At 53.2% G+C, this 22,425-nt stretch overlaps 9 protein-coding genes across 9 annotated transcripts; 5 read left to right on the top strand and 4 right to left on the bottom strand.

The window, feature by feature from the left end:
* Positions 1–416: 416 nt before the first annotated feature.
* COCCADRAFT_37696 (uncharacterized protein) lies at positions 417–2,078 on the bottom strand (the record flags this gene model as incomplete). Its single annotated transcript, XM_007715173.1, has 1 exon — positions 417–2,078. One exon carries the CDS (start codon positions 2,076–2,078, stop codon positions 417–419), a length of 1,662 nt encoding a protein of 553 aa, XP_007713363.1.
* A 1,176-nt stretch (positions 2,079–3,254) lies between these two features.
* On the top strand, positions 3,255–5,919 carry COCCADRAFT_98950 (uncharacterized protein; the record flags this gene model as incomplete). Its single annotated transcript, XM_007715172.1, has 2 exons — positions 3,255–4,058; positions 4,192–5,919. 2 exons carry the CDS (start codon positions 3,255–3,257, stop codon positions 5,917–5,919), a joined length of 2,532 nt encoding a protein of 843 aa, XP_007713362.1.
* A 1,628-nt stretch (positions 5,920–7,547) lies between these two features.
* Positions 7,548–9,743, top strand: COCCADRAFT_99000 (uncharacterized protein; the record flags this gene model as incomplete). Its single annotated transcript, XM_007715171.1, has 4 exons — positions 7,548–7,687; positions 7,739–8,041; positions 8,156–8,393; positions 8,451–9,743. The coding sequence occupies 4 exons, from the start codon at positions 7,548–7,550 to the stop codon at positions 9,741–9,743; spliced, it is 1,974 nt and encodes a 657-aa protein (XP_007713361.1).
* A 1,291-nt stretch (positions 9,744–11,034) lies between these two features.
* On the top strand, positions 11,035–11,589 carry COCCADRAFT_37693 (uncharacterized protein; the record flags this gene model as incomplete). The annotated part of the gene is made up of 2 exons (XM_007715170.1): positions 11,035–11,182; positions 11,264–11,589. The coding sequence occupies 2 exons, from the start codon at positions 11,035–11,037 to the stop codon at positions 11,587–11,589; spliced, it is 474 nt and encodes a 157-aa protein (XP_007713360.1).
* A 968-nt stretch (positions 11,590–12,557) lies between these two features.
* On the top strand, positions 12,558–13,614 carry COCCADRAFT_98972 (uncharacterized protein; the record flags this gene model as incomplete). The annotated part of the gene is made up of 2 exons (XM_007715169.1): positions 12,558–12,967; positions 13,035–13,614. The coding sequence occupies 2 exons, from the start codon at positions 12,558–12,560 to the stop codon at positions 13,612–13,614; spliced, it is 990 nt and encodes a 329-aa protein (XP_007713359.1).
* Positions 13,615–14,062: 448 nt separating this feature from the next.
* Positions 14,063–15,525, bottom strand: COCCADRAFT_27118 (uncharacterized protein; the record flags this gene model as incomplete). Its single annotated transcript, XM_007715160.1, has 3 exons — positions 14,063–15,023; positions 15,073–15,146; positions 15,445–15,525. 3 exons carry the CDS (start codon positions 15,523–15,525, stop codon positions 14,063–14,065), a joined length of 1,116 nt encoding a protein of 371 aa, XP_007713350.1.
* Positions 15,526–16,724: 1,199 nt separating this feature from the next.
* On the bottom strand, positions 16,725–16,892 carry COCCADRAFT_99001 (uncharacterized protein; the record flags this gene model as incomplete). Its single annotated transcript, XM_007715168.1, has 1 exon — positions 16,725–16,892. A coding segment is annotated over one exon (168 nt), but the record flags the coding sequence as incomplete, so codon positions are not given.
* Positions 16,893–17,033: 141 nt separating this feature from the next.
* Positions 17,034–17,459, bottom strand: COCCADRAFT_98975 (uncharacterized protein; the record flags this gene model as incomplete). Its single annotated transcript, XM_007715167.1, has 1 exon — positions 17,034–17,459. A coding segment is annotated over one exon (426 nt), but the record flags the coding sequence as incomplete, so codon positions are not given.
* Positions 17,460–18,553: 1,094 nt separating this feature from the next.
* On the top strand, positions 18,554–22,054 carry COCCADRAFT_37690 (uncharacterized protein; the record flags this gene model as incomplete). Its single annotated transcript, XM_007715166.1, has 1 exon — positions 18,554–22,054. One exon carries the CDS (start codon positions 18,554–18,556, stop codon positions 22,052–22,054), a length of 3,501 nt encoding a protein of 1,166 aa, XP_007713356.1.
* Between the last annotated feature and the right edge of the window lie 371 nt (positions 22,055–22,425).

The raw sequence follows: 22,425 nt of genomic DNA, 5'->3' as shown, positions 1-22,425 counted from the left end.
CGGGACAACATTGGATAGCGGGGTCGTAGAGTGATACTTTGCAAAGTACCGACATGAGTTACGCCAGGGATAGCAACTATCCGATCCAGGTGCACCATCCGATGCCAAAGTTACAGTTAGCCGACGAATGCCAATAGGTGCAATACGAGACTGGTAGTCAGCATGAGCTCAGCAACTAGGGAATGGGGCTGCTGGTTGACGTCAAGGGTAATGCTAGACATGCACATATTACCCAGCACGTTTCCATGGCCAATTTCCGCTATTTTGAGAGGTTCGGTGCACATTCAGATATTGAATATTAAAAAGACCAGAAAACTCGGCCTCTGTGATCGCTTCTAATGCTCGTTAAAGACTGCAACAGCAATCTGTACTGTGCCTAAAAAAATCCAAACGCCTATGGTAATATCTTAGGTTGCTCAATCACTGTCATCATCCACCCTGGCCCGTTTTGTTGACCTGCCCTCGGGCTCCTGGATGCCGTATCGCTTTTCGCCCTTCTTCTCGCCCCGAACCTCGTCAATCATCTGGTTAATGTTGAAAGGGTCGTCGGTATCCTTCTCGAACTGGACTGGCCCATCTCGAGCTTCTTGTAGATCAGCACCCTTGAAGCCCTCCTTCGCCTTGCCCAGAACTTCAAATTTGCTCGTCTTTGTGAGCCTGTCGTACGTCTGCCCGTCATCCTCTCCGTCATCCTGTTGTACACTCGGGCGGTAGATGCTGCTTATTGCGTCTTGAGCGGCGAACAGGGGCTTATCGTAATGGTTGTCCTCGTTGAAACCAGCATTGAATCCACTCGACTGATTGAACAACCGAGCATCGTACATGGACTCTCCACTTTGTGTTGGCTTTGCCAGACCAAGAGCAACCTTCTCTGAGATATCGCGGTTCTGTTCGCGGGCAAGCATCTGAATCTTGCGCTCATTGCCCATGCGCGACTGGCGGAGTTCACGCTGCAAATCCTCGCGACGCTCCTTGCGCGCATCCATTCGCTTCCGCACCTCTTCCTCCTCCGAGTCTGTTTCTGAATCGCTCTGGGATCGCCTTCGGGAGGCGTTCGCACGGTCTTCTCGAGCCTGTTTTGCCAAGTTGCGCAGGTGCTCCTCCTTTTGCAGCTTTTCCTTCTCTGCCAAGCGCTGTTGCATGACGGCGCGCTGCTTGACTTCCTCTCGAGCATGCCTGTCTGCAGCCTGTAGAGCCTCGCCGAATTGCGCAAACTTATCGTTGATTGTGATATCCTGGAGACCACGCCCATCAGCTGCCAGACGCTTATCCAGAGGCACTGTGTAACCCTTGGGGTTCTTCCAGTTACTAATGGGAGGCGGAATCTTCCACATCTCTTGATCTTCGGCGGTCAGTTTTCGCGGCGGAGAGTGAAGAACGGGCGGCGGAGGAGATGGCGGTCCACGAGGAATACGTTTGTGCTTGAATTTCGGTGGTTCCATGGGATCGATCTGTCGCTGTTGAATCTTGAAGATGCGCGTCTTTCCCTGGGCCTCGCCCATCTGTGCGGTCGGAGTGTATCGCACAAAGGTGGGCTCATCGTCTTTCCGACCCTGTACATTCTTTGGTCGCTGCGCAGCAGTCTGTCCTGCTACCAGAGCCATGAGTGCCTGTTCGGTCTTCTCTTTTGTTGCCTGTACCACTTCCTGGCTCGGACGCGACAAATCCAGCTCGCCAGCATCTGCCCGTTGACGTAGCGGGATCAAATCTTTGAAGCTCGCCTGTACGATCCTTGAGTCGCCGTGTCCGCGCCTCGCAATCTCATCGTACTTGGTCTTGCCCTCGCCGTCGACTCTCCTTACGAGAGCATTGGATGTGGATGGTGTGCCCTTCTTGCCCATGTCCAGTGGGTACTGCGCGACGTGAACCTCTGGAAACGCGCCTCCATCGCCAAAGTCCTCGGGCGCGCGGGGCCTCCAACTTTGCCTGCTGCCGTATGCGGGTGGGCCATTCTGCTTTCGTGCGACCTGCGCTTCGTACTGCTCGGAGCTCAGCACACGCGTGCTGTTGGTGAGTTCCTCCTCCTCACCCGAGTATTTCGGCTTGGGCAGCGATTTGGACAGCGTCGCGACAGACATATTTGATGGTTATGGGGGGGTCAGAGTTGGGTATCGCGACCGTAGAGATGTGCCTGGGCGGAGGCGATTGCAAGACAAGATTATTTCGTCGGGCTGGTCGGCGGGCTTGTTCTGCCGGAACCGCGTCACGTGATCTGGAGCCTGGCAGGGCAGGATGGCGGGAGGCGCCATGGAGATGTGCCTCGAGCCTTCACCGGAGTTCCCACTGGGCCTCCACCCTGATGCATACACACGCAGCCAGTCACTCTGTGCCAAGTATCATGGTTTTTTCTGGGTTCATGTCACGAGTACGCGTACTACATACGGACCAAGGGTTTGTTTGACGTCTTACACCAATGCCAATCTCCTTTTATACACACGACGCTACTGGGCTTGCATAAAGCATAAATTGCCAGAAACATCAGTGTCATATCGGCCGTGCCAGCTCGCTTATGCGCTTCGTGGATGGCATCACTGCCCGGGGATAGCGAATGCAGGAACAGGGTCGGTCATGACAGCCACTCTGCAGCGCTCGCCCAATGCGGCTTCGCTCGTCGCCTCGAGATGGGACGGGACAAAAAGAAAGCAGCAGGCGTTGGAGAAGCAGCGGTGTGTGCTTCGTTCAGGAGGAGGGTAAGATTAGGCGTGAGCAGAAGCTCATTTAAGAGCGAGGGACGGCGAGTCAGCGGGCAGACGGGGCGGCGCAGGAGAGGGTTGCAGTTGTGAGCAGCAGCAGCAGCAGCGCGCAATCGCTGGGTAAGCAGATGGCGATGTGGTGCCGTTGCCGCCCGTCCGGACGTTGAGCACACGGTCCCTCCCGGGCTGGTAACGATGGAGGCGGTGGAAAAGTTTAGTAGGAGGGCGGGTATAGCGGGTGCTATAGGTGGTGGGCGACGGGTATAGCATAGGGCTGGCTGCACATCATTCGCTCTCTTGAGGGGGCAATGTGCCATGTCGTGTAAAGGCCCGGCCACCCTAGCAGCAAATGGGCCAAGGTCGAGAATACTGGCCATGTGCAGCGCCGCAGCGTCCCAGCATCTTCCTTTGAACAGCAAAGGCACTATGTGCAATTTACCAAGGCGTACGCGCAGTCTGTGGGCCCCCTTCGTAGCAGCCATGGCAGGCTGAGTGTGCGCTCTGAAACGTTGCCCGTCATCCCTGTCTGGTGTGTGCCAGCGCACCTGGATTCCTGCAGCCATGCCGACCCATTCTCGGAAATCGTCTGGAGGAGCCTTACAACAACAACACCAGCACCAGCAGAACCAGCACCCGCCCCAGCTGCGTCAACCACAACCACAACAACTCGACCCCTCCCGGCGCAACACGCTGACCGCGCACACGTCGCCCGCCCCCAAGCCCACACGCCAGCGCACAAACACAAACCCCGAGCCCCCGACCCTGCTACGTCTGCCCTCGACCACCTCGTCCTCGTCCGCTGCCGCACGTCGGCCCCCGGCCTCCCATAGTGCCCATGGCATAGACAATTCGCGCGGCCCTCCCGTCACCCTAGTTACGCGCAGCCGGACCTCTCAGAATCCCGCCGATCTCACCTATGCGCACCAGCAGTTCTCTCCCACCGCACTGGCATCGCACACTGGCCCGACCCCATTGAGCAAGCGACGCGGGGAGGAAGAAACGGGCAACTGGAACGGCCCCCCGCAAAAACAACACCACCAGCAACCACAACAAACAAGCACCACGGCGTCCCCAAGCCTCCTGCGCCCGCCCGCCCCCAGACGCAATTCCACCGCCAGCTCCCGGCCTCCGCCCCGACGAATGGCCAGCTCCACCGAGTCGTCCGAATACGATTCTGGTCCCCGCAGCCGGATGGAGGACTATCATGCGGCGCATAGCGGACGGGGAGCGCCTGCGCCCGTCACTCCAGGCACAGATGGCGAGAAGGAGGACCTGTTCCTAAACATTGCCGCAGATAGTGCGCCCAAGCAGCAACAGCAGCAGCAGCGCCCGGCAGAGACCACGGCGCGGATTGACCGGTTGAAGGTGAGACCCCCCAGTCTTCAAAATGTCTTCAGATTGCAGCGACATGCGCGTACCATGGCGGTTTTTCAGTGTAGCTGAATCATCTATCCCCCATGCGCCGTCAACACTATGTACAGGAAGCTGACTACCACAGTCTCGAGTCGCCAGAATAAATGAACGACAGTCATACCCATCAGCTCTCCAGACGCCTTCGCCGTCGCAATCTAGCTCTGCCACAGCAACTTCGAGCCGCATACCCTCTGTCGTAGACGCCAGGTCAGGTGGTCTCCGTCGAGGCTCACTCCTGCCCACTCCCTCCCGCTATGAGCGGTCCCAAAATTCGCCAGCACCCGAATCAGCACACCGGACGCCTCAACTATCGCACAAGGCATCTTTGAGTTCGGTACGGAGGGATTCGGACCTCTCACCACGCGACTTCCTGGCCCAGTTCTCCTCAACAAGGCGCGCATCTCAGCCAGACGTCACACCCCCAAGTCGCACACCCCTCCAGCCATATAGGCCATCGAATCTTTCCCATGAACCACGCACACCCCACATAGAGACATCATTTGAAGCTGCTTCGCGCGCCGACGGTACCGAATCGCATGGCTCTACAGGACCTGCGGCGTCCGTATGGGACGAACTGGATGAACTCAAGTCCCGGATACGCAAGATTGAAATGGGAGGCAAGATACCCTCAACGTCTGGCGCAATCGTATCTCAAGCGTCGGCAGATCGCCCACGGACAGCGAATACTTCAGCTACGACTGTGTCCTCATCGCCAAACCAACAGCGAAAGGCCAATCTGTCTCCGTCTGACTCTACAGTCGGCGCACTTACCCCTAACGGCAGCTATAACAACAACAACAACAACAACAAAACCCATCCGCTTTTGAGGGAGGCGCTAGCCAAGGCCCGACAACACATATCACCAGCAGTGTATCGCACGTTGGAAGCAACAGCACAGGAGGCATTAGCACTTGCTGAAATGAGCGGTAGTGCTGGTCCTCAGGGCACACTTCATTCGGCAAGCACCATCGCCAATGGTGCAGTCGTGTCTGACCGCCAAGTTCGGCGCAAAGCTGACAACCTTTGCCGGAGTTTGACCGAGCTGTGTATAGCCCTGTGTGACACCAAGACAGGCTTCGCCAGTCCTGCTTTTCGGTCAAGTACGGCCACACTTTCTCGTCGGCCAAGCGTGCAGTTCAACGGTGAATCACCAACCATACGAGAAAGTATCGAACCCGAGAGCAACACATTGTCTGGTGTTAGCCCCAGCAGAGCAATGTCTCGCATAGAGGCTCGAAGGAGCAGTATGCTTGCCGTTGGAACTGGGGGTAATCAACGAGAAAGCAGTCAAGAGCCCTACGACGAAAGGCACCTCGCCTCACGACTCCAGCGAGCAGGCACAAGTCTCCATCGTGCACGCAAGAGTACCGAGGAAGATGACGATGACACAATATTATTCCGCGCACCATCTCGTGCAATGACGTCGATTGACTTCCGGTCGCGGCAGCAACAAAATGAGAGCAACCGGTACAGCACCGGTCGGCAGATTGGTTCTCGCGAGCCAATGTCTGACCTGCAGCCATCGCCTGCTATTCAGACGACATCGCACCTTCGTCGGCCCAGTGTTTCGAGCAGTACACCGTCGAACGAGCACAGTCTCTTGTTCCGTGACCAGAATCGTTTCGGCCACAATCTAGGCCGAGAGGGATCTCCAGCCCATTTCGAGAAGCCCTTGTCCGCCGGTCTACGAGCTAGAACGCAATTGAGCGTTGCCCGAAACCCAAGCAACCGACATTCAGTGGGTGGCATAACGGACCTCGGTCGCAATGTCAGCCTTGGTAGAAGACTGAGAGGATCCAGCACTGGAGAGTAAGTAGACTAGAAGCTCTATACACAGTTCCAGCACGGAGTGGACGTTGGACGCATGGCATGATATAGAAATGCGGGTCAGTCAAAAGCTTGATTTTCACACGCGGCAAATGCCTGAGAGGAATTCTCAGAGTGAGCAGATGCAGCAGTGTTGCACACGTGTTCCTGGAAAGACAGATACGGAATGTTTGTCGTCGATTTCTTTTCTTTTCTTTTTCACCTTTTCTTTGTTTTTCTAGCATCTTCAAGGAGCATCTGTGGGGATTGTATAGGCGCCGAAAAGTCGTTATGGCATTTGGCAGCATGAACTATATAGGGGGGGTTAGCTGAGTGCTTGTTATCCAAGAGCCATCGAGGGTTATCATGCGCGGTAGGCGCAGCTGGTCCTCCGTCACTGGCACTCTCTTCACACAGCTGATGACCGTTCGGTGTCTTTTGTTCTCTTTTTGTGTGTGTGTGTGTGATTTTTTTTTCCTTGATAGTTCATATACCACTACGTATCTCTTTGACTTTTCTTTGCACTTGTAAATAGTATCACCTTTTTCGAGAATCGTTTTGTTGTGCTCATCTGCATATGTCTAGTGTGGGTGAAAGTGTGCTTTGGGAGGCAATTTCCCTCTTTCTGAATTCTCTTGCAGGCGATTGGACAGTGATACGGTCGACGTATTCAAGTCGGGCAAGCGCTTTATCACCTTGCCGTTGCTACATAGAGCAACTGCGTGGGTGAGGGCTCTTGTCAAAACATTGATAATGCATCTGGATACTACGAGGTAACCGCAACCCTGTTTCAATGCATGTCTTACACGAGTAATGCGCGAAGCAGGCGTTTGGCGGCTCTCGCTCTGAGGAATGCTTAGTACCTTGGTTCTCACTCTCAGTGCCACATAAACACGCGCAGTAATACCACTTATATTGTACACACCGCGCACATAGTCACTCAACAGCCCGAATCATCATAATTACTTTACAGATTCTCGAAAATATGATTGGTATGACGTAACATAGAAACCATTGGGAAGTGGCCTGATTGTACATAATAACGGCACTCAATAGCTTCATCAACTGTGGATGCCCTTAGAGACTGGTGAATCAGCGAGCTCGCATAACCAAATCTAAAGAAATCACTGGATTGACTCACACATATTCCCACAATGTAAAAAGAAAAGCGTCAGAGTGATTATCTGTTCTTGGCCCTTTCACTGTTCAGCTCTCGCTACTTCAACTGTGAATGCAGCTACGTGTGCTGTGTTGGAATACAGTTTGCTTCCCCCACAACAACGCGCTTGTTCCCCATCACCGGTACAAAGAGCTCCCCTCTCACTCAAGCCTTGTACCTACCTAGACCTCGACTATCAGTTATTTGTTTCTCATCACCCAGTCCTCTGTCTCGACAGCAACAAACACTGTCTCTCAGCCTAGCCACCGCCTGCCATCATTCACTACCGACGCAAACCCGCATAAAACTTCCATTTTCACCGCAGCAAACTCATATCAGAGAACAAGTGTTCTTGTTCACTTTAGTGTATCTCCAGGCAGCGCTGGCCGAATTGTCAGGTACCAACAATCACTTTCTTTGCACAAAGAGCTATTCCTTACAACGTAACCAGCGCTCCAACCTCTTCCAACGATACGATGGTCGAAGGAATACCTAAAGACGTCATGAATATTCAAGAGGAGAAAACCGACGAGCGCAACCCGGCACAGGTCACTACGCAGGTCGCACCTTCTTCACTAGCACCATCCTCCCCGCTCCACGTCCATGCCGAACCTCAGTCAAAATTCCGCACAGCGCTAGAGTCTGCAGGCTCAGCATCTAGTGAAAGCACCCAAATAATGACTGTTGCTAATACTCAAAACGCCTGTTCTGACTTGGGCACGCCAGCGTTGGTTGTTGACTCGCCCAGGGGCACTGAAGCACATACCCAGGCACAACTTCAAACCCACTCACCACCTGTGACTGAGATTTCTCTAGTCTCAGAACTTGAGGGATGTCTGGAAGAAAAAGCGCAACTACACGAAGATGCACCTGTCCCTCACACGACCTCGCTCACTACACCCCCAAGTCAGGATCAGGATGACAAAACGACCACGACGCCACCAGTTACCCCCCCTCGGGGTACGCAGAAGTCCTCAGCATCTGTATCTACGCCCAAGAGTCCCACGGCCCATACAACAGCTACTACGGCTCGGTCATCTGATCAAGTAGTTTCCCCTCTTGCAAAGTTCGATAACCGATCTAGAATAGCAAAGCATGCGCGCTTCGAGCTCTGCAAAATCTACGAAAATACACGACACAGCATGCGCTATAAGACTCTCAAGATGTTCGTGATCGGTTCACGTGGATTCGAGCGCGCTCGTTTACTACCCACAAGGCAGACAAGGCCTCCACTGCTGAAGCGGCGGTATAGCATCGATGTCAATACTACGGGAGACTGGGGCACCTGCTTCGCAATGAACTGGAAAGAAACAGAGATCACGGTTCGCATGGTTCATTCACCTGAAATAGTAGCTAAACAATGTGCTAACGTGCAACAGTGTCCGCGTCGTCAGTACATATCTCTCGACTTGGAACCTATACCCATTCTTTTCCACTGGAGTTTTATTCCTCATCCTCGTCGGTATTCCGCATTCAGCACAATGTACCAATTGAGCCCGCCGTTTGATTCCAACGTGTATCTCAAGCTGGGGGATATCACAATTCAAAACGATGCTTTCTACCATATCAGGAGTACAAGCTGGAACCATGGCGAGCCTTGGATGCGGGACGAAAGTCTAGACATGGCTCTGGAAGTCCTCTGTCGAGATTACAACTGTGAAAATCATAGAATTGCAATCGCCAACTCCATGGTTTCACAAATATGCCTTTTCGCCGCAGAAAGCGAAGATAGCAATCCCCAGGAGTACGCGCAGTATAGAGCCCGCTTCGAGACCAAGCAATGGATTTTTCTTGTTATCAACGATGCAATCGGTAGCGTTGAGAACAATTGCTTGCAAGGAAATCACTGGTCGCTTATCGCCATGGACAGGATACATTGTACAGTCTCGTACTACAATTCTCTATTTCTTGACGACGAACAATCTCGACACCTTGGTTTTCAAATCGGTCGAGGCATGCTGAAAATCCTCGGAGAAGACGTCAGGAATTGGCGATATCGAATCCAACAGTATACCCCACATCAGGACCACCACAACCAGTTCGATTACGATGATGGCGCATGTGGACCTTTCGTGTACAAGATGGCGGAAGTACTGATCAGGCGCATCAAACGTCACCAATCGCGTGGTGATGAAGACGAGTGCTCCCTTGAACTGAGTGAAGATTTCCCGATGGATTTCAAAAACCAGTTTCACTCGTTCCTAGTTCGTTGCGAGATACAGAGGAGGATTGCCCGCTGGAAAGCCATCATTTATACGCCTACTTTCGCATATGACCACGACCAGGAGGCCATACGTGGCGAATGTGTTGAACTAGACGACAGTCCGGTTGTTAACTTTGGAATACCGCGCCGGCCAGAAACACTTGTAGACTGGTTTATCTCCCTGGAAAATCAGAACTATAACATGCTCGAAAACAGTAACGATAGCGACAGTAGCCAAGGAAGCTGCTTGAGCGAGTCGACTATAGTCTTGGCGCTATCGCCTGATCCACAGGAGATTTATGCTGATGGGGATACTAACCATGACCAAGACGAAGACCGTGGCGGTAGCATTCTCGGTCTTGGAATCACTCACGAGGAGCCCATCCCTGATGGCATACAGAGTACTACAAACTCGCCCACACCATCCACTGCCGAAGATGATCAAGAAGAGACTGCTGGACTTGTCTGAAGCAGCCCACTGGCGAAATATTTTTTGATACCGCTCGACTGGTTTGAGGGAAAGTTATAACGGAGGTAGTTTCTTTTCAACTTGGATTGCTTGTGCTGTCTACTCACAAAATAGAAAAAAAATTAAAAAATTGGATGTACCATGAACTTTGTTATCGCTGCGTCTTGCAGTACTATACGAGTTGGACTTCTCCGGCCTTGCTTTTTGCAAGCCATCTTGTTGCTAAGGCTATTGCTGGCCACCTGGTACTAACATTCAAGGCACCAGACTGAGTAGAAGAGTCATGTTCCTACAGTCGGAGCACGGTGTTGTATTTAGTTTCGGAATAAAACTATTGATCATACTATAGAAGACGCAGATGCCCAACATGTGAAAGTAGACCGGGATATCTCATTCCTAAACGACTAGTATTTCGCTCATACCTTGGCCTTGGCTACCTGCGACTCCGATCGCCGTCAAGACATGTCTTACAGCTGTGGCGCGCATCTAGGCGCACACAGCCACCCACCGTCCCGCACCCACCTTCCCATTCCCATTCCCATTTGCCTCCCCTTCAAAGACCCTCATACCTACCCAACCGCATCATCATCATCATCATCATCACACACACACACACCGACATGCTGCGCAAAAAAACCCAGCAAATCACCTAACCCAACACAGGCAGGTTGTTGTTGTGAATCAGCAAGTTTTCCACGCCGCAGGCGACCGCGGGACGATCATTCGGTGAAGGGTCAGACCCCTTGGAATTGAGTGGTTCAGATGACGTAGGACCCACCCCCCTTGTTCCAAAAAAATGCCGCGCATCAACAGCCCTCTTTTTTGATGTGTGTTCCCATGTAACCGGTTCGTAAAATTGGCAATCAAGGACCCTGGGCATTACGTTGTTAGTAGCACACACGCCCCCCTGTCTGAGTGGCCCCCCTCCGGTCGCGACAAAGGGCCAGGCCGATCGGAGATGAGATCACTGTTGGCGTGCATGGCGTCGTATACACGGCATCGGAGGGAGAGTGGGGGTGTGTGGTTGGCTGGGCCAAGGTGGAAGGGTTGTGTAGGTTGGTCTTGAGTATGATGAATAGTGCTGCTTGTGTGTAGTATATATTTTGGTGTGTGCTTGTTTAACCAGACGGTTTTTTTCCTTTTCTCTTTCTTTCTAGTTTACCTGTGGTGAAGAAATATCAACTAATACCCATCCACAATCTATATTACAATACTACTACGTATCTACACGATATCCTAAGGAGCATCTCTTTCTTCTCATTGTACTGAACACATTACGAATATATCCAAAATGGCAGACAACAAGCAACAACCAAAAACCTACAAACAAGCCGCAAACGACTACTACAACCAAAAATACGAAACCTGGATGCCCTGGATCGAAGATCAGTATCTAAAATGGTTCACAAAGGATAACAAGGCCAGCTACGCCGCCAAACGTACGTTTCCTTCTTCCTCCTTCCTCCTTCCTCTCAAGCCTTTGTCACCGCAACATATCCGCTAACTCACGATTCCTTCAGAAAACCTCGACAAAACTAAAGTAACAGGCATCTCGCAAGTCGACAACCTTCAAGACGGCGTCAACGGCCTCGTAACGGGCCAAGTGGGCCAAGGCGGTCTCGCACAACCCATCGGTGACGCGTTATCGAAGGAAGGAATCAATCGTGCTGAGCGCGGCGGCAAGGACGAGCAGGGACGCCCGCTTGAGGGACAAGGGCCCCTGGGTGGATATGGTCAGAGTGCTGTGGAGGGGGTCAAGGGAGGGGCGGGGAGTGTGGCTGATGGTGCGAAGAGTGCGGGAGGTTGGGTTGGGGGGTGGGTTGGTGGAGGGGGTGCGAAGAAATAGGTTTACAAGGGGGGATGGATTTAACGCTTTTGATGACTTGATGCCTTTGTAGGAGGAAGTTAATGCTCTGCTAGATAGGGGAGTTTTGCTTTGTAATGTAGTTCTAACCGAACCTTTTTTTTCTTTTCAATTTTCGATATGCTGGCTTTATATAATCGTGTAGTAGATCTAACATGATTGACGTATGGATGTGTAGTGATTTTGATCACTTTGATCTTGATTAGTGTCTGGATTAGACTTCTTTCTTTCGTTTTACTCTAACTGTGGTGTTCATCGTTCAGTATGTCCTCCTACTTGTGATGTAATAGCATACGCATACGCATAACATTCACAGTGATTGTCTTGTTGTCTACACTAGACGACTTATCTGCATCCCTAATGTCGAATGTTTACGTGTAATTCACTGGATTTAGCTGGCCCCTAAATATGCTCATCCTGACGACAATGAGACTGTAAATTTCTCAGTTTACTAGAGACAACAATATGTTACTTGAGCATTGAAGTGTCGTTACTGAGAGCAAGGCGATAGAGGTGTTGCAAGTCCAAGTGCAGTGTTGCTTCAAGTCTAGGTAAGATAGTAACTGTGCATCGAACGATGCGATCTTAGTAAAAGCAGACTTTGAGATCAAGGCGCAATTCCCATCAGTAGGGTTCCTAATACAAAAAATCCCTAGTGAGAGCAAGTACAGCTAGGGGCGATGACGAAATCAAGGCCGGGCGCATTCCGAGCGGAACGAAGCAAACGCGCTAACCACATTGCTTGGCGGTCGCGACTTTGGAGTCAATTCCATTCACCGCAGCAGTCGCGACGACACTAATCGGACAACTACCATCAGCATCATTCCACCCCGTTCCATCTTCTTGGAGCTGCGCGCATGTTCCAAAGAACATACCCTCTTGCGCCTCCGCAGTAAAAAGAAATCACACACGAAACCATGGCCTCACCACCGCACATCCCTCAGCTCAACATGTCCAGCAACCGCAAGCGTGGCAGCATATCTTCGCACTCGGGCGCACCAGCAAAGAAGCGCAAGCCTTCGAATCTACGCAATGCCTTCTCTCCCGATGCCGAATCTATCGGGGGCTCGCCACGCCAATACTCGCGTTCACCATCGGTAGAAAGCAACATCACAACTTCCGTTATCAATGGTGTTGGAGGCAGCAAGAAGCGCCGTAAGAAGGGCGGCGATGGCGGAAGTGTCGCGGGGTCGAGTGTAAGAGGAGGCAAAAGCGGCGATGGAAGGAGTGCAGTGGGAGGTGAAGATGAAGGAGAGGAAGAAGATGACGATGAAGACGAGATGGGTGAGGAGATGGGCATGGAGATTGAAGGTGGAATGAGTGTCGAAGCACGACGCAAACAAGAAAAAGAATACGAACGGTACGTTTTCTTCATCGAAATCCCATCCACCGCACATTTCTTTTCAACTAACACCATGCCACTTCAGAATGCTAGAAGACTTCATGACGCCCGCGCAAATGGACCGCTACGCAACCTACCGCCGTATCCGCCTCAAGCGCGAAACCGTCCGCAAACTGGTCAACCAAACCCTCTCGCAATCCGTGCCCCAACCCATCATCATCGCCGTGACCTCGTACTCCAAAACCTTCATCGGCGAGCTCATCGACCGCGCCCTTACCGTCCGCGACGAATGGTCCGCCGTACGCACTCACCTGCCCAACCCAGACTTACCGGGCCCCATCCTAAGCCAGAGTCTAGGCAGGCCGAGCGCACATATCAAAGATGAGCGTAACAAGCCGACGAATACGGATATTCAAAGTGCAGGGTGGTACTTGAACCAGGTTGATCGTACGCAGGGTATATGGAAGGAGGTGGATAAGAATGCTAGTTTACAGGAGCGATTGCGCGCTTGTGACAAGGGGCCGTTGACGCCTGCGCACTTGAGAGAGGCACTCCGGCGATACAAGAGGGATAGGGATGGTGGTGGTGCGGGCTTTGCGGGTATGAGTCTGGAGGGTGTGGAAAGGACAATGGGCAGGACGGGTGGGAAGAGACTCTTCAAGTGAAAAAGCTACAAAGGGAAACTCTTTGTTACGTGCATAGCGATGGCGTTTTGGGGATACATCATTATATACGTATGGCGTTGGCATCACAAATGTACATTATGTTAGCAACATGGTTTTATTGCTAACCACAACAACTCTCGAAACATTTGCATACAATATTTGCATACTGCAAAGTGTGAGCTACCCCGCAGGAAAATTACATAGGGACGACATAAGGCCAGACAGGCCCGAAGAATATGAACAACAAGATAAACCACAGACGTTCAGGCATAGAGTCATCACACAGTCTTGAACAATTGCATAAAGACATTATTCAGCCAAACATGGAAGCAACCTTTTCATGAGGTATTTTGTGAAGAGCTACATTTGTCATAGCCATTCATCATTCCAGTCCATCCCAGCCGAAGAGAGAACACCTTAGGAAATCATAACGCTAACCAACAACCATCTAGTTATCCTGGAGCAGCTCGTAGAAGGTATCGGCGGCAGGCTCGGCCTTGCCAGCCTCGATCTTCTTCTGGCCAAGCTTCTCCTTGGCGAAGGTAGCAGCGTAAGGGTTGAGGCGGAGCTGCACCTGGAAGTTCTTGAGAGGGTTCTTCTTCTGGGTGTGGCTGCGCTTAGTAACGGCTCCGCCACGGACGGGGCGGAGGACCTTCTGGATGTCGCTGGAGTTGATGATCTTGCTGAGGTCGGGCTGGACCATCATGGGGGATGGGAGAAGGAAGTCCTTCTTGAGCGCTGAGGGCTCAGTGGTGGATCCGTAGACCTTGTCGAGGGCGCTGAAAGCGGAAGAGGTCCAGACAATGAAGCGGCCAAGGTGACCACCGGGGGCGAGCTGGAGGAGGTTCAGGGAGTAGACAGATGAGGTCTCAACACCTGGGATGTTGCGGAAAGCAAGGACAAGCTCCTTGCCATCCTCATCAGGGTTGTAGATGACAAGAGGTCCACGGCGCTGCTTGTGGCGGCGACCACGGAGCTTACCCTTACCAGCGCGGAGCTTGCGCGAGTTGCGGGCCTTCTCAACATCAGCACCAGCACCGACGGCCTTGAGGAGAGCGACGGCAGCGGAGGTCTTCTTGATGGCGGCATCGGCGAAAGCAGTCGATGAGACGACGAGAGGAACCTCGGGGACGGTGCTGATAGCGTGGCCACGGGCAAGGAGAAGAGCAGGGCTTCCTGAAGCAGCGAGCGCAGAGGCGGTAGCGAAGCGCTTCTGGTTCAGGTTGATCTTCTGGTGCCACTTGCGCCAGACCTTGGTAGGAGCAAACATGCGGCCGGAGCGGCACATGTTACCGAAAGCAGCCTGACCAGCACGGTGAGTACCACCACCAGAGACACGGGGGATACGGGCAACAGCGCGACCAGTACCCCAGGACTCGGCAGAAGTTTGGTGACCAGCCTTCTCAGAGCTGCGTGTTGTTAGATCAGTCAACGGTGCAGCTTGCGAGGAAGGCTTACACAGCGTAGGGCTGGCGGCGGTTCTTGTTCATGCCAGTGTGCACCGCGTGGACGACATCCGGGCGGATTGGGGCCTGTCAATCGTCAGAACTGAATATATTGATTAAGTGCACGATACTGTATGCTCCCAATGCAACACCAGAGCAGACCGAGAGAGCGCCATATTGATTGCGGAACCCAGAAGTTTTCGTCATGGCGCCGCAAGTACCCCATGAATGATCCAGCTCATTATATGCATGGAGTTTCCAGCCGACTTTCCAATCTTGCAAATCTCCCGTTTATACGCATTCATTGTAGCTTCTCTCTCGATCTGTCCGTCGGGTTGCCGGTTGCATCGTATCGCGGATGTCGAAGTGCGACGGTGGAACTGACCTTGAAGACATTGGGGACGGGGATGGTGTCCTGGGTGACCTCGCCCTTGGCAGAGACGACGGTGACGGTTGGCCTCGACATGGTGGCTGTTGGGAATTGACCTGGGTGGTTAGTTGTCGCGAAAAGAGAAGTCGTCGTCGGATTTTTGCGATGTTCTGAAGCGAGCGAATTTCGAGTGGGCGCGCTATGCCGCATTGGGACTTGGCGGCTTTTGAGTGGTTAGCGCTGCACTCATGTTCACCTGTGTTCGCCTGAGGCGAGACTGAACATCTCATGTGACGGGAGCGGTGATTTCGCAGGATTGTCTGCATAATCTTGTAATTATCTTGAGACGATGCACTATGGACGTGTATGCGCAGAGCTATCTAATCTTAGTCTGCTGTAGCAGAACAGGTCTCCACGAGCAGCTAGGCCTGACTACATGCGACGGTTGTCCTCATATGTAAGTAGTAAACAAGGTAAAGAAGCCTCCATTGTGACACCCTGGATCATTCTAGCCTCCCGAGATTTTCAGACACGTCTTGGATTCGGAACGATCGTCCTGCCCTCGCCGGGTACTCTATGCATCTCCTTTAAAGTGGGTGAAATAAGCCATGCAAAATAGTAGGGATAGACCCAACAGTGTCTTTGGCAGCTCTTATTGCCATGACGACACTCGGGATAAGATCGATATCCTTGCAGATAACGTGTACAATACTTTAGACAGTGCTTATAGCAGCACTTGCCAGGGGGCAAGAGATGATTCGATAGTGTCTTGAATAGTGACTGCCCTATGCTCGGTCTTTGACCATAGCGCAAAAACAAAAGAAAAAGCGTGGGTAGCTAGCGACGGTGATCTAGGGAACCATGCAGAGCAGCTAACAACAGCGTGTGTTGTGGTATTAAAACACGTGTTTGGCAGGCGGACCGTTAGTTGCTTGATGGGGGAGGTGAAGGATGTCATGCTGACTGTAGTTTCAATCCCTACTAGATAAAACTTGTCATCAACTAATTTTCGAGAAGCGTGTTCATGATAAAGTATAATGATGATATGGAAAGCATAACAATATGGAATGGGGGCCGGCCGGGAGTGGGCTGGTCCGTTAGTGGCTCGACGGGATATTTGTACGGAACATGGGAGAGTGAACACTGTGGATGAGCCGGGTGGATTGAAGGGAAAGCGAATATCGAATGGGCACGTGCCATTTTGTGAGGCAAGTCGATGGATCGCCACAGGGGTACACGAATCGCATTCGCGTTGGCAACTGAAACACACGTGGTGCAGGAGGACGGGATGGGGTTCAGGGAGCAGCGGAGGATGGGCGGGCTCGGGTCCGTGTATGTGGGAAGGCCAAAGAAAAAAGAAAAGAAAAGAGAGATGCGGGCGTGGCCAAAGGGTGTGAGTGCAAGTCAGCAGGCAACGTGTTGAAGAAACTCGCAAACTTGTCGTGATTGAGTTTGGGCGCTGGCAGGTTGTCTGGCTTCCGAAACCAAAGGGATGCAGGTGAAACCAGCAGTGGTGCTCACATGACCCAGAGGCAAATGACGCGGTGCGCTGCCGCCCTCTCACCCCGCCAACAGGTGGGTCGACGGGTATGCCATGTTGCGTTTCACGTCAGAGATGTCTGGTCCGACTGTTTTGCGTGCCTCGGTGCGGTGCGGTACAGTGCGGTGCGGCGAGGTGAGGCGAGGTCCAGTGGGAGGCGCGGCAAGGCGACGGCGACGGCGAGCGCTTCAAGTCGATGGCAGGCCGAGGGGCGGGCGAGGACAGAGAGAGCTGTCAGCGGTGGCTGCACCGGCGACAGGACGGCACAGGCCCTCCAGCCTCGTTCCAAGGTTTGTCGTCTGGGCCTGCCCGCCGCTGGAGATGGGGGGGTTCCAGGGGGAGATGCTGGGCGACGTCGTCCCAGCTGGGCAGACTGGCCGGGGGTTCGCCAGCGGCCAGCCGTGCGGCCAGTGGTGGTGCAGAGGGACGACAGCCAATGGGAGCGGGCTGGAGGCTCAGGGCCGGTGGCTGATGGCAAAAGGGCAGTTGGAGGACAGAGAGCAGTGGACAGTGGACAGTGGACAGTGGGCCGCGAGGGCAGAGGCCAGTGGGCGTGAACGAGTTCGCACCGCCCAAACTGCTCGGCGGGCGCGGTGGACTGGCCTGGACAGGACAGGACAGGACAGGACAGGACAGCAACAGGACAGCGACGAGGCAGTCATGGCCCAGTAAGGCGGCGTTGGCTGCGTGGGAGGCGGGCAGGCTATGGCGTGCTAGTGGTCGCAGCTGCCTCGTAGCGCACGGCTGGCGGTTGCTATTTTGGACGTCGGCGCTTGCACACAGCAGCCACGCCTAGCGTCCCTGCCCTGGCTCCTCTCTCCCCCATGGACAGTGAGCGACGCATTCACGCCGCCTCAACACTCGACCATCGCCTGCTCGCCTGCCCGTCTCCCCCTCTCCCCTCTCCTCCCCCAAACACCAGGCGGCAGCGGCTCTGCCACGACCGGCTTCCATCGTCCCCTCCCAAGCTGGTCACCACACCCTGCACAAGTCTCCGCATCTGAGCCCGTCGCTCGCCCTCTGTGCGTTTGTGTGTGTCGCAGTGTACAATTCGTGGCCCTCTCTCGCAAACACCACCCACGCCCGCCTCGACGACCCGTACCCGCGCCATCACTCGACTTTTTCTGCCTCTCCGCGCCGCTTTCTCCCAGGCATAGGCGCATCGCCGGCCCAGTCGCTCCTTCCCTCAGGCGCTTAGTCGAGGATCTGGTATTCTCGCTCCCATTCACCACCACCACTGCCACTACTGCCACTACTGCCACCACTGCCGTCGCCGCTGGCTACTAGGTAAGCTGCGTCTTCTCTTGTCCCCATCACCCCTGTACCCTACGCCCTCGCTCTCACCCCCTGCTACGCCCTCTCTGAGCCTGTCTCGACCACTATGCGTGTCTGAGCCTGGCATTGTCTACCTACGGGCAACCGTCACCTGGCGACTACTGCCTGCTGCTTGCTCGACTATACCCACCCTCTCTTCCGCACTTGACTCTGTCTCAAACCCGGACACACCGTTTTCAACCTACACCTCCCTCTCCCTCTCCCTCTCCCCCATTGCATACTTCACGTTTCGAAACACATGCGCTTGTCATGTCTACCCTACCCACATCACCACATGGCGCTGACAGTGCGGCGTTGAAAAGGCCTTTCTCTACACCTAATTCTTCTTTCTCTTCCAACTCTCTTGAGCAGTCCCTTGCGACTTGCTCCAAATTACCCTCCATCTTACCTCCAGCTCCTCGTTGGCCTCGACGCGCGCGCTGCCCACCTCCCGCAACCCAGACGACACTTCCCGGATTCACTATGGTGCAGACTAGCTCGCGATCGTTTATGCCCATGCCCTCGTTCGGCGCTGTATTCGGGGGAGAACACCACAACAAGGGCCATGCAGACGGGAATGGCGTTAATCTAGTGCGGCCAGCAACAAGCCCAACCACATCCTCGAGCGCGCCATTCTCCTCGTTTCACATTCACACCGAAAGCCGGGAAAGCAACTCGACAACCTCGTCCGACAACTCGCCCACCACTACCATCTCAACCATGGATTCGTCGTCTGTGACCGACCCGTCTCCGGGCGTGTCGCCCGAATCGCCTCTTGGAAGAACACTCGCCCCTTCGTCATGTGTCGCTGATTTCAGGTCAAGAAGGACAGAACAGCCGTCTGGAGACTCAAGTACATTTTTCGAGCTACAACGCCCAACAACGCCTGCGAAGAAACCACGGAATCTCAAAAACCTCGGCATCAACACGGCATCTTCTCTGAGCAACCTGCGAGCGCACACCCCGGCACCTATTGCGGTTGCGCCAAAAGAGAAGAATAGTTCGGCACCTCCATCACCACTGTTCATCAAACCGCCGACACCACCTAAGCGAAGACCATCCAATCTGAGCCTGACGATATCGACACCCGGCAGCACAGACAACAAGCCAGTACGACTCCTCATACCTTCAACCCCATCCTTCAACCGCCCGCCCCTCCGTCACTTCCAGTCATCCCCTTCCTTGCCGTTATGTTCACCAAGCGTAAACCCGTTCGGTGGTATGCAGTTGCCTCCGCGTCCTGTTGTGAACAAACCAACTGGTCTCGCAGAAGTCCCCTTTGAAATGGAAGAAGAGGAGGACCAGGAGCCAAACTTTGACGTCCCCCAATCACGCGAGGAAAAGCCAGCAGCATACCCCAACGGTCCCATCTGCATATACGAGGCCGGTGTATATCTCTACTTTGAGCCCACAGCTGTACAGGCTACGACTTTCGATGTCATTATCAACGTTGCAAGTGAAGTCAAAAATCCTTTCACTGCACCATCGGGAGAATCACAAAAGGACATCGATGCCAGACGCGTGGATGGCCCACCGGCGGAGAACATTGACTTTGCTACCCTTTCGCAGAGACCAAAGCAATCCTTTGGCATGGGCGATAACTCTCCAACGACACCCAAAGCCACGGCACCAGTCATGCAGACAATACAGCCACGAGAGGTTGTCATTGACGGCAAGACATACAAAACACCAGAGTACATCCATATGCCATGGGAGCATAACACCGATATCGTGCCTGACCTCCACAAGCTCGTGCGAATGATTGACGAGCGGGTACAGCAAGGGAAACGCGTACTCATTCATTGTCAGTGTGGTGTCAGTCGTTCTGCCAGTTTGATTGTCGCCTATGGTCTGTACAAAGATCCTCAAATGAGCGTGCAAGAAGCATACGACAAGGCGAAGAAGCGAAGCAAGTGGATTGGGCCCAACATGAACCTTATCATGCAGCTTCAAGAATTCCGCAACAGCTTGCTGAGGCAGAACGAGAGCCGCTCGTATCACAATCAGGGCTATGGTCGACGATCTGCTGGTCTTCCTTCAGGATCGAACAAGTACTCTTCGTATGATCGAGACGGTGGCTCAGGATCACGTACTCCGCGCACGGCACCGCTTCCTCCTGATTGCGACATGACCATGCAACGTGCTAGCACTGGAAACATGATTGCAATTTCTCCAGGTCCACTGTCTGCACCCACTGGTGCTTTCTCACCCGGTTTCCGCAGATCATGGGATTCTAGCCCATTGCATTTCGAACTCACATCTCAGCCGGCCCCGACCACCACACCATACGTCGATCCCAAGGGCCAAGTAGTCCCTATGGTCTCGGTGACTAGCAATGATGTGCCGATCATACATACTGAAGATATCTCCAGTGGCGAAGCACAACCACAGTCACCCGACGATGTCCAACCCCCCTCATTCCCCAACTTTTCCCGTCAACTTCGATTACGACCCAACCTTGGCATCGACGAGGGTGCCTCATCTAGAACGGAAGAAAGGCTTTTGGCTCCTATGCAACCATCTAGCTTTGAACCCTTGAGGTCTCCTGCTGTCGCAAGTTTCAACATACCTACTTTCCCATCTTACGATACAGCAGACTCCGGGATCATGTCTCCAATCAAAACATCATTTGACAACTCTTGGCCAGCAGGCTATGATCTGGATAACGAGGAACCTGATTCTGCTCCACAGGCAATGGATGGCGTAATCCCAGGAATTTCACCACGCAGCTCCAAGCTTGACATGTCTAAAGCTATGCAGGACGATGCCAATAAATCTTACGGTCCCTTGTCATCACATGGTAATTCATTCCATCTTGGTCAACCGGCACCTTTCAAGGACCACTACGACAATGACGACGCAAAATCTGCAGAAATCGCTTCCCCAGTGAAGACTCAGTTCTCCGATGATGTCTTTACTAGCACTAACGATCGTTTGGAGGAAGAGTCAAAGTCACCACGTGCTACCGAATTCCACATGACTCCGTTGAAGCCCAGGTTAGGAGACGAGGATCCCTTTGGCTTGACTTCACCAACTAGAGCGGATTTCAATCCTTTCGATAGGCCGAGCAGTATTGCCACTATCAAAGCCCTTGAAACGGAAGATCGGAGACCCTCATTCCAGGCCATCCTACCGCCTGCCCATCAAACTTTTAATGGCTTCGCATCCCTGGATGGTACAGCACAAACGAATACTATTTTCGAATCTTCAGTCCCGCTGAATATGTCCGCATCGAAGCAATTCCAGTTGGCCGGACCTCGAGTAGACAGTCACAGCAATTCACCGGCGAAGCAAGTTCTAAACCGCGGCGGTGCGCATACAACGACCCCATTTGCGCTTCCTAAAGCACCAGCCACCCCTCGGACCCCGAGCGAAACCTTCCTCTCTACTCCCGGAAAAGCCATTCGAACAAGGTTTTCATCTCCAAACATGAACGAGCAACGGAAATTACAGAAGCTGCAAACCGAGATTGAATCGAAACTGCCAAGGGCAGCGGTTCCTCGACATGCTGCAGACGACATTGACGCTCTCATGTCACCCCGCGCAGAAGAATTCACTAGGAACCCCTTCCGCTTTGAACTGCAGAGCCCTGGTGAAGACGCAAGCCCGGTTTCATCAAACGGGACGATCAAGGATGGCCGAAACGGCCATACTGCATGGGAAGACCCGATGCCGCGGCACTGGACGCCTGAGAAGGCCACTGCCGATCCCCGAAGTCCTGTACAGACTGGGGTCAGCCCAATTGTCCGCAACATTTGGGATGTGCTATGAGGAAAAGCGGAGACATTTCGAGAGCCTAGACCTGGATTCGTAAAGTGAAGTTCCAGTTCAATGACTCGCTACGGATGTTCGGGAAGTATACCCGATATCAAGGCTCAGTTACCCCGACCGCCAGGCCAGAAATTGCGACGCCACCAACACTGAGCGTTTGAACTTTGGATGGCCTCAAATCGCATCAGCTCGTCTTGCAATTTGACAACATTTGTAAGACGTTTTGTTTGGATCGACAGCCCCGACAAGTACCATCAAGACAGTACCGACCTCTTTCTTCTTTTTGCGGTCAACTTTTCTTTGTGTCAAGACTCTGTTTCTCTTTACAAGCCCGTCTTTCCAAAAACGGCTTCAACCATTTGTGCCTTGTG

This window comes from Bipolaris zeicola, assembly GCF_000523435.1.
Source record: "Bipolaris zeicola 26-R-13 unplaced genomic scaffold scaffold_99, whole genome shotgun sequence".
Classification (NCBI taxonomy): Eukaryota; Fungi; Ascomycota; class Dothideomycetes; order Pleosporales; family Pleosporaceae; genus Bipolaris; species Bipolaris zeicola.
This window is presented reverse-complemented; position numbering and strand designations above follow the sequence as displayed.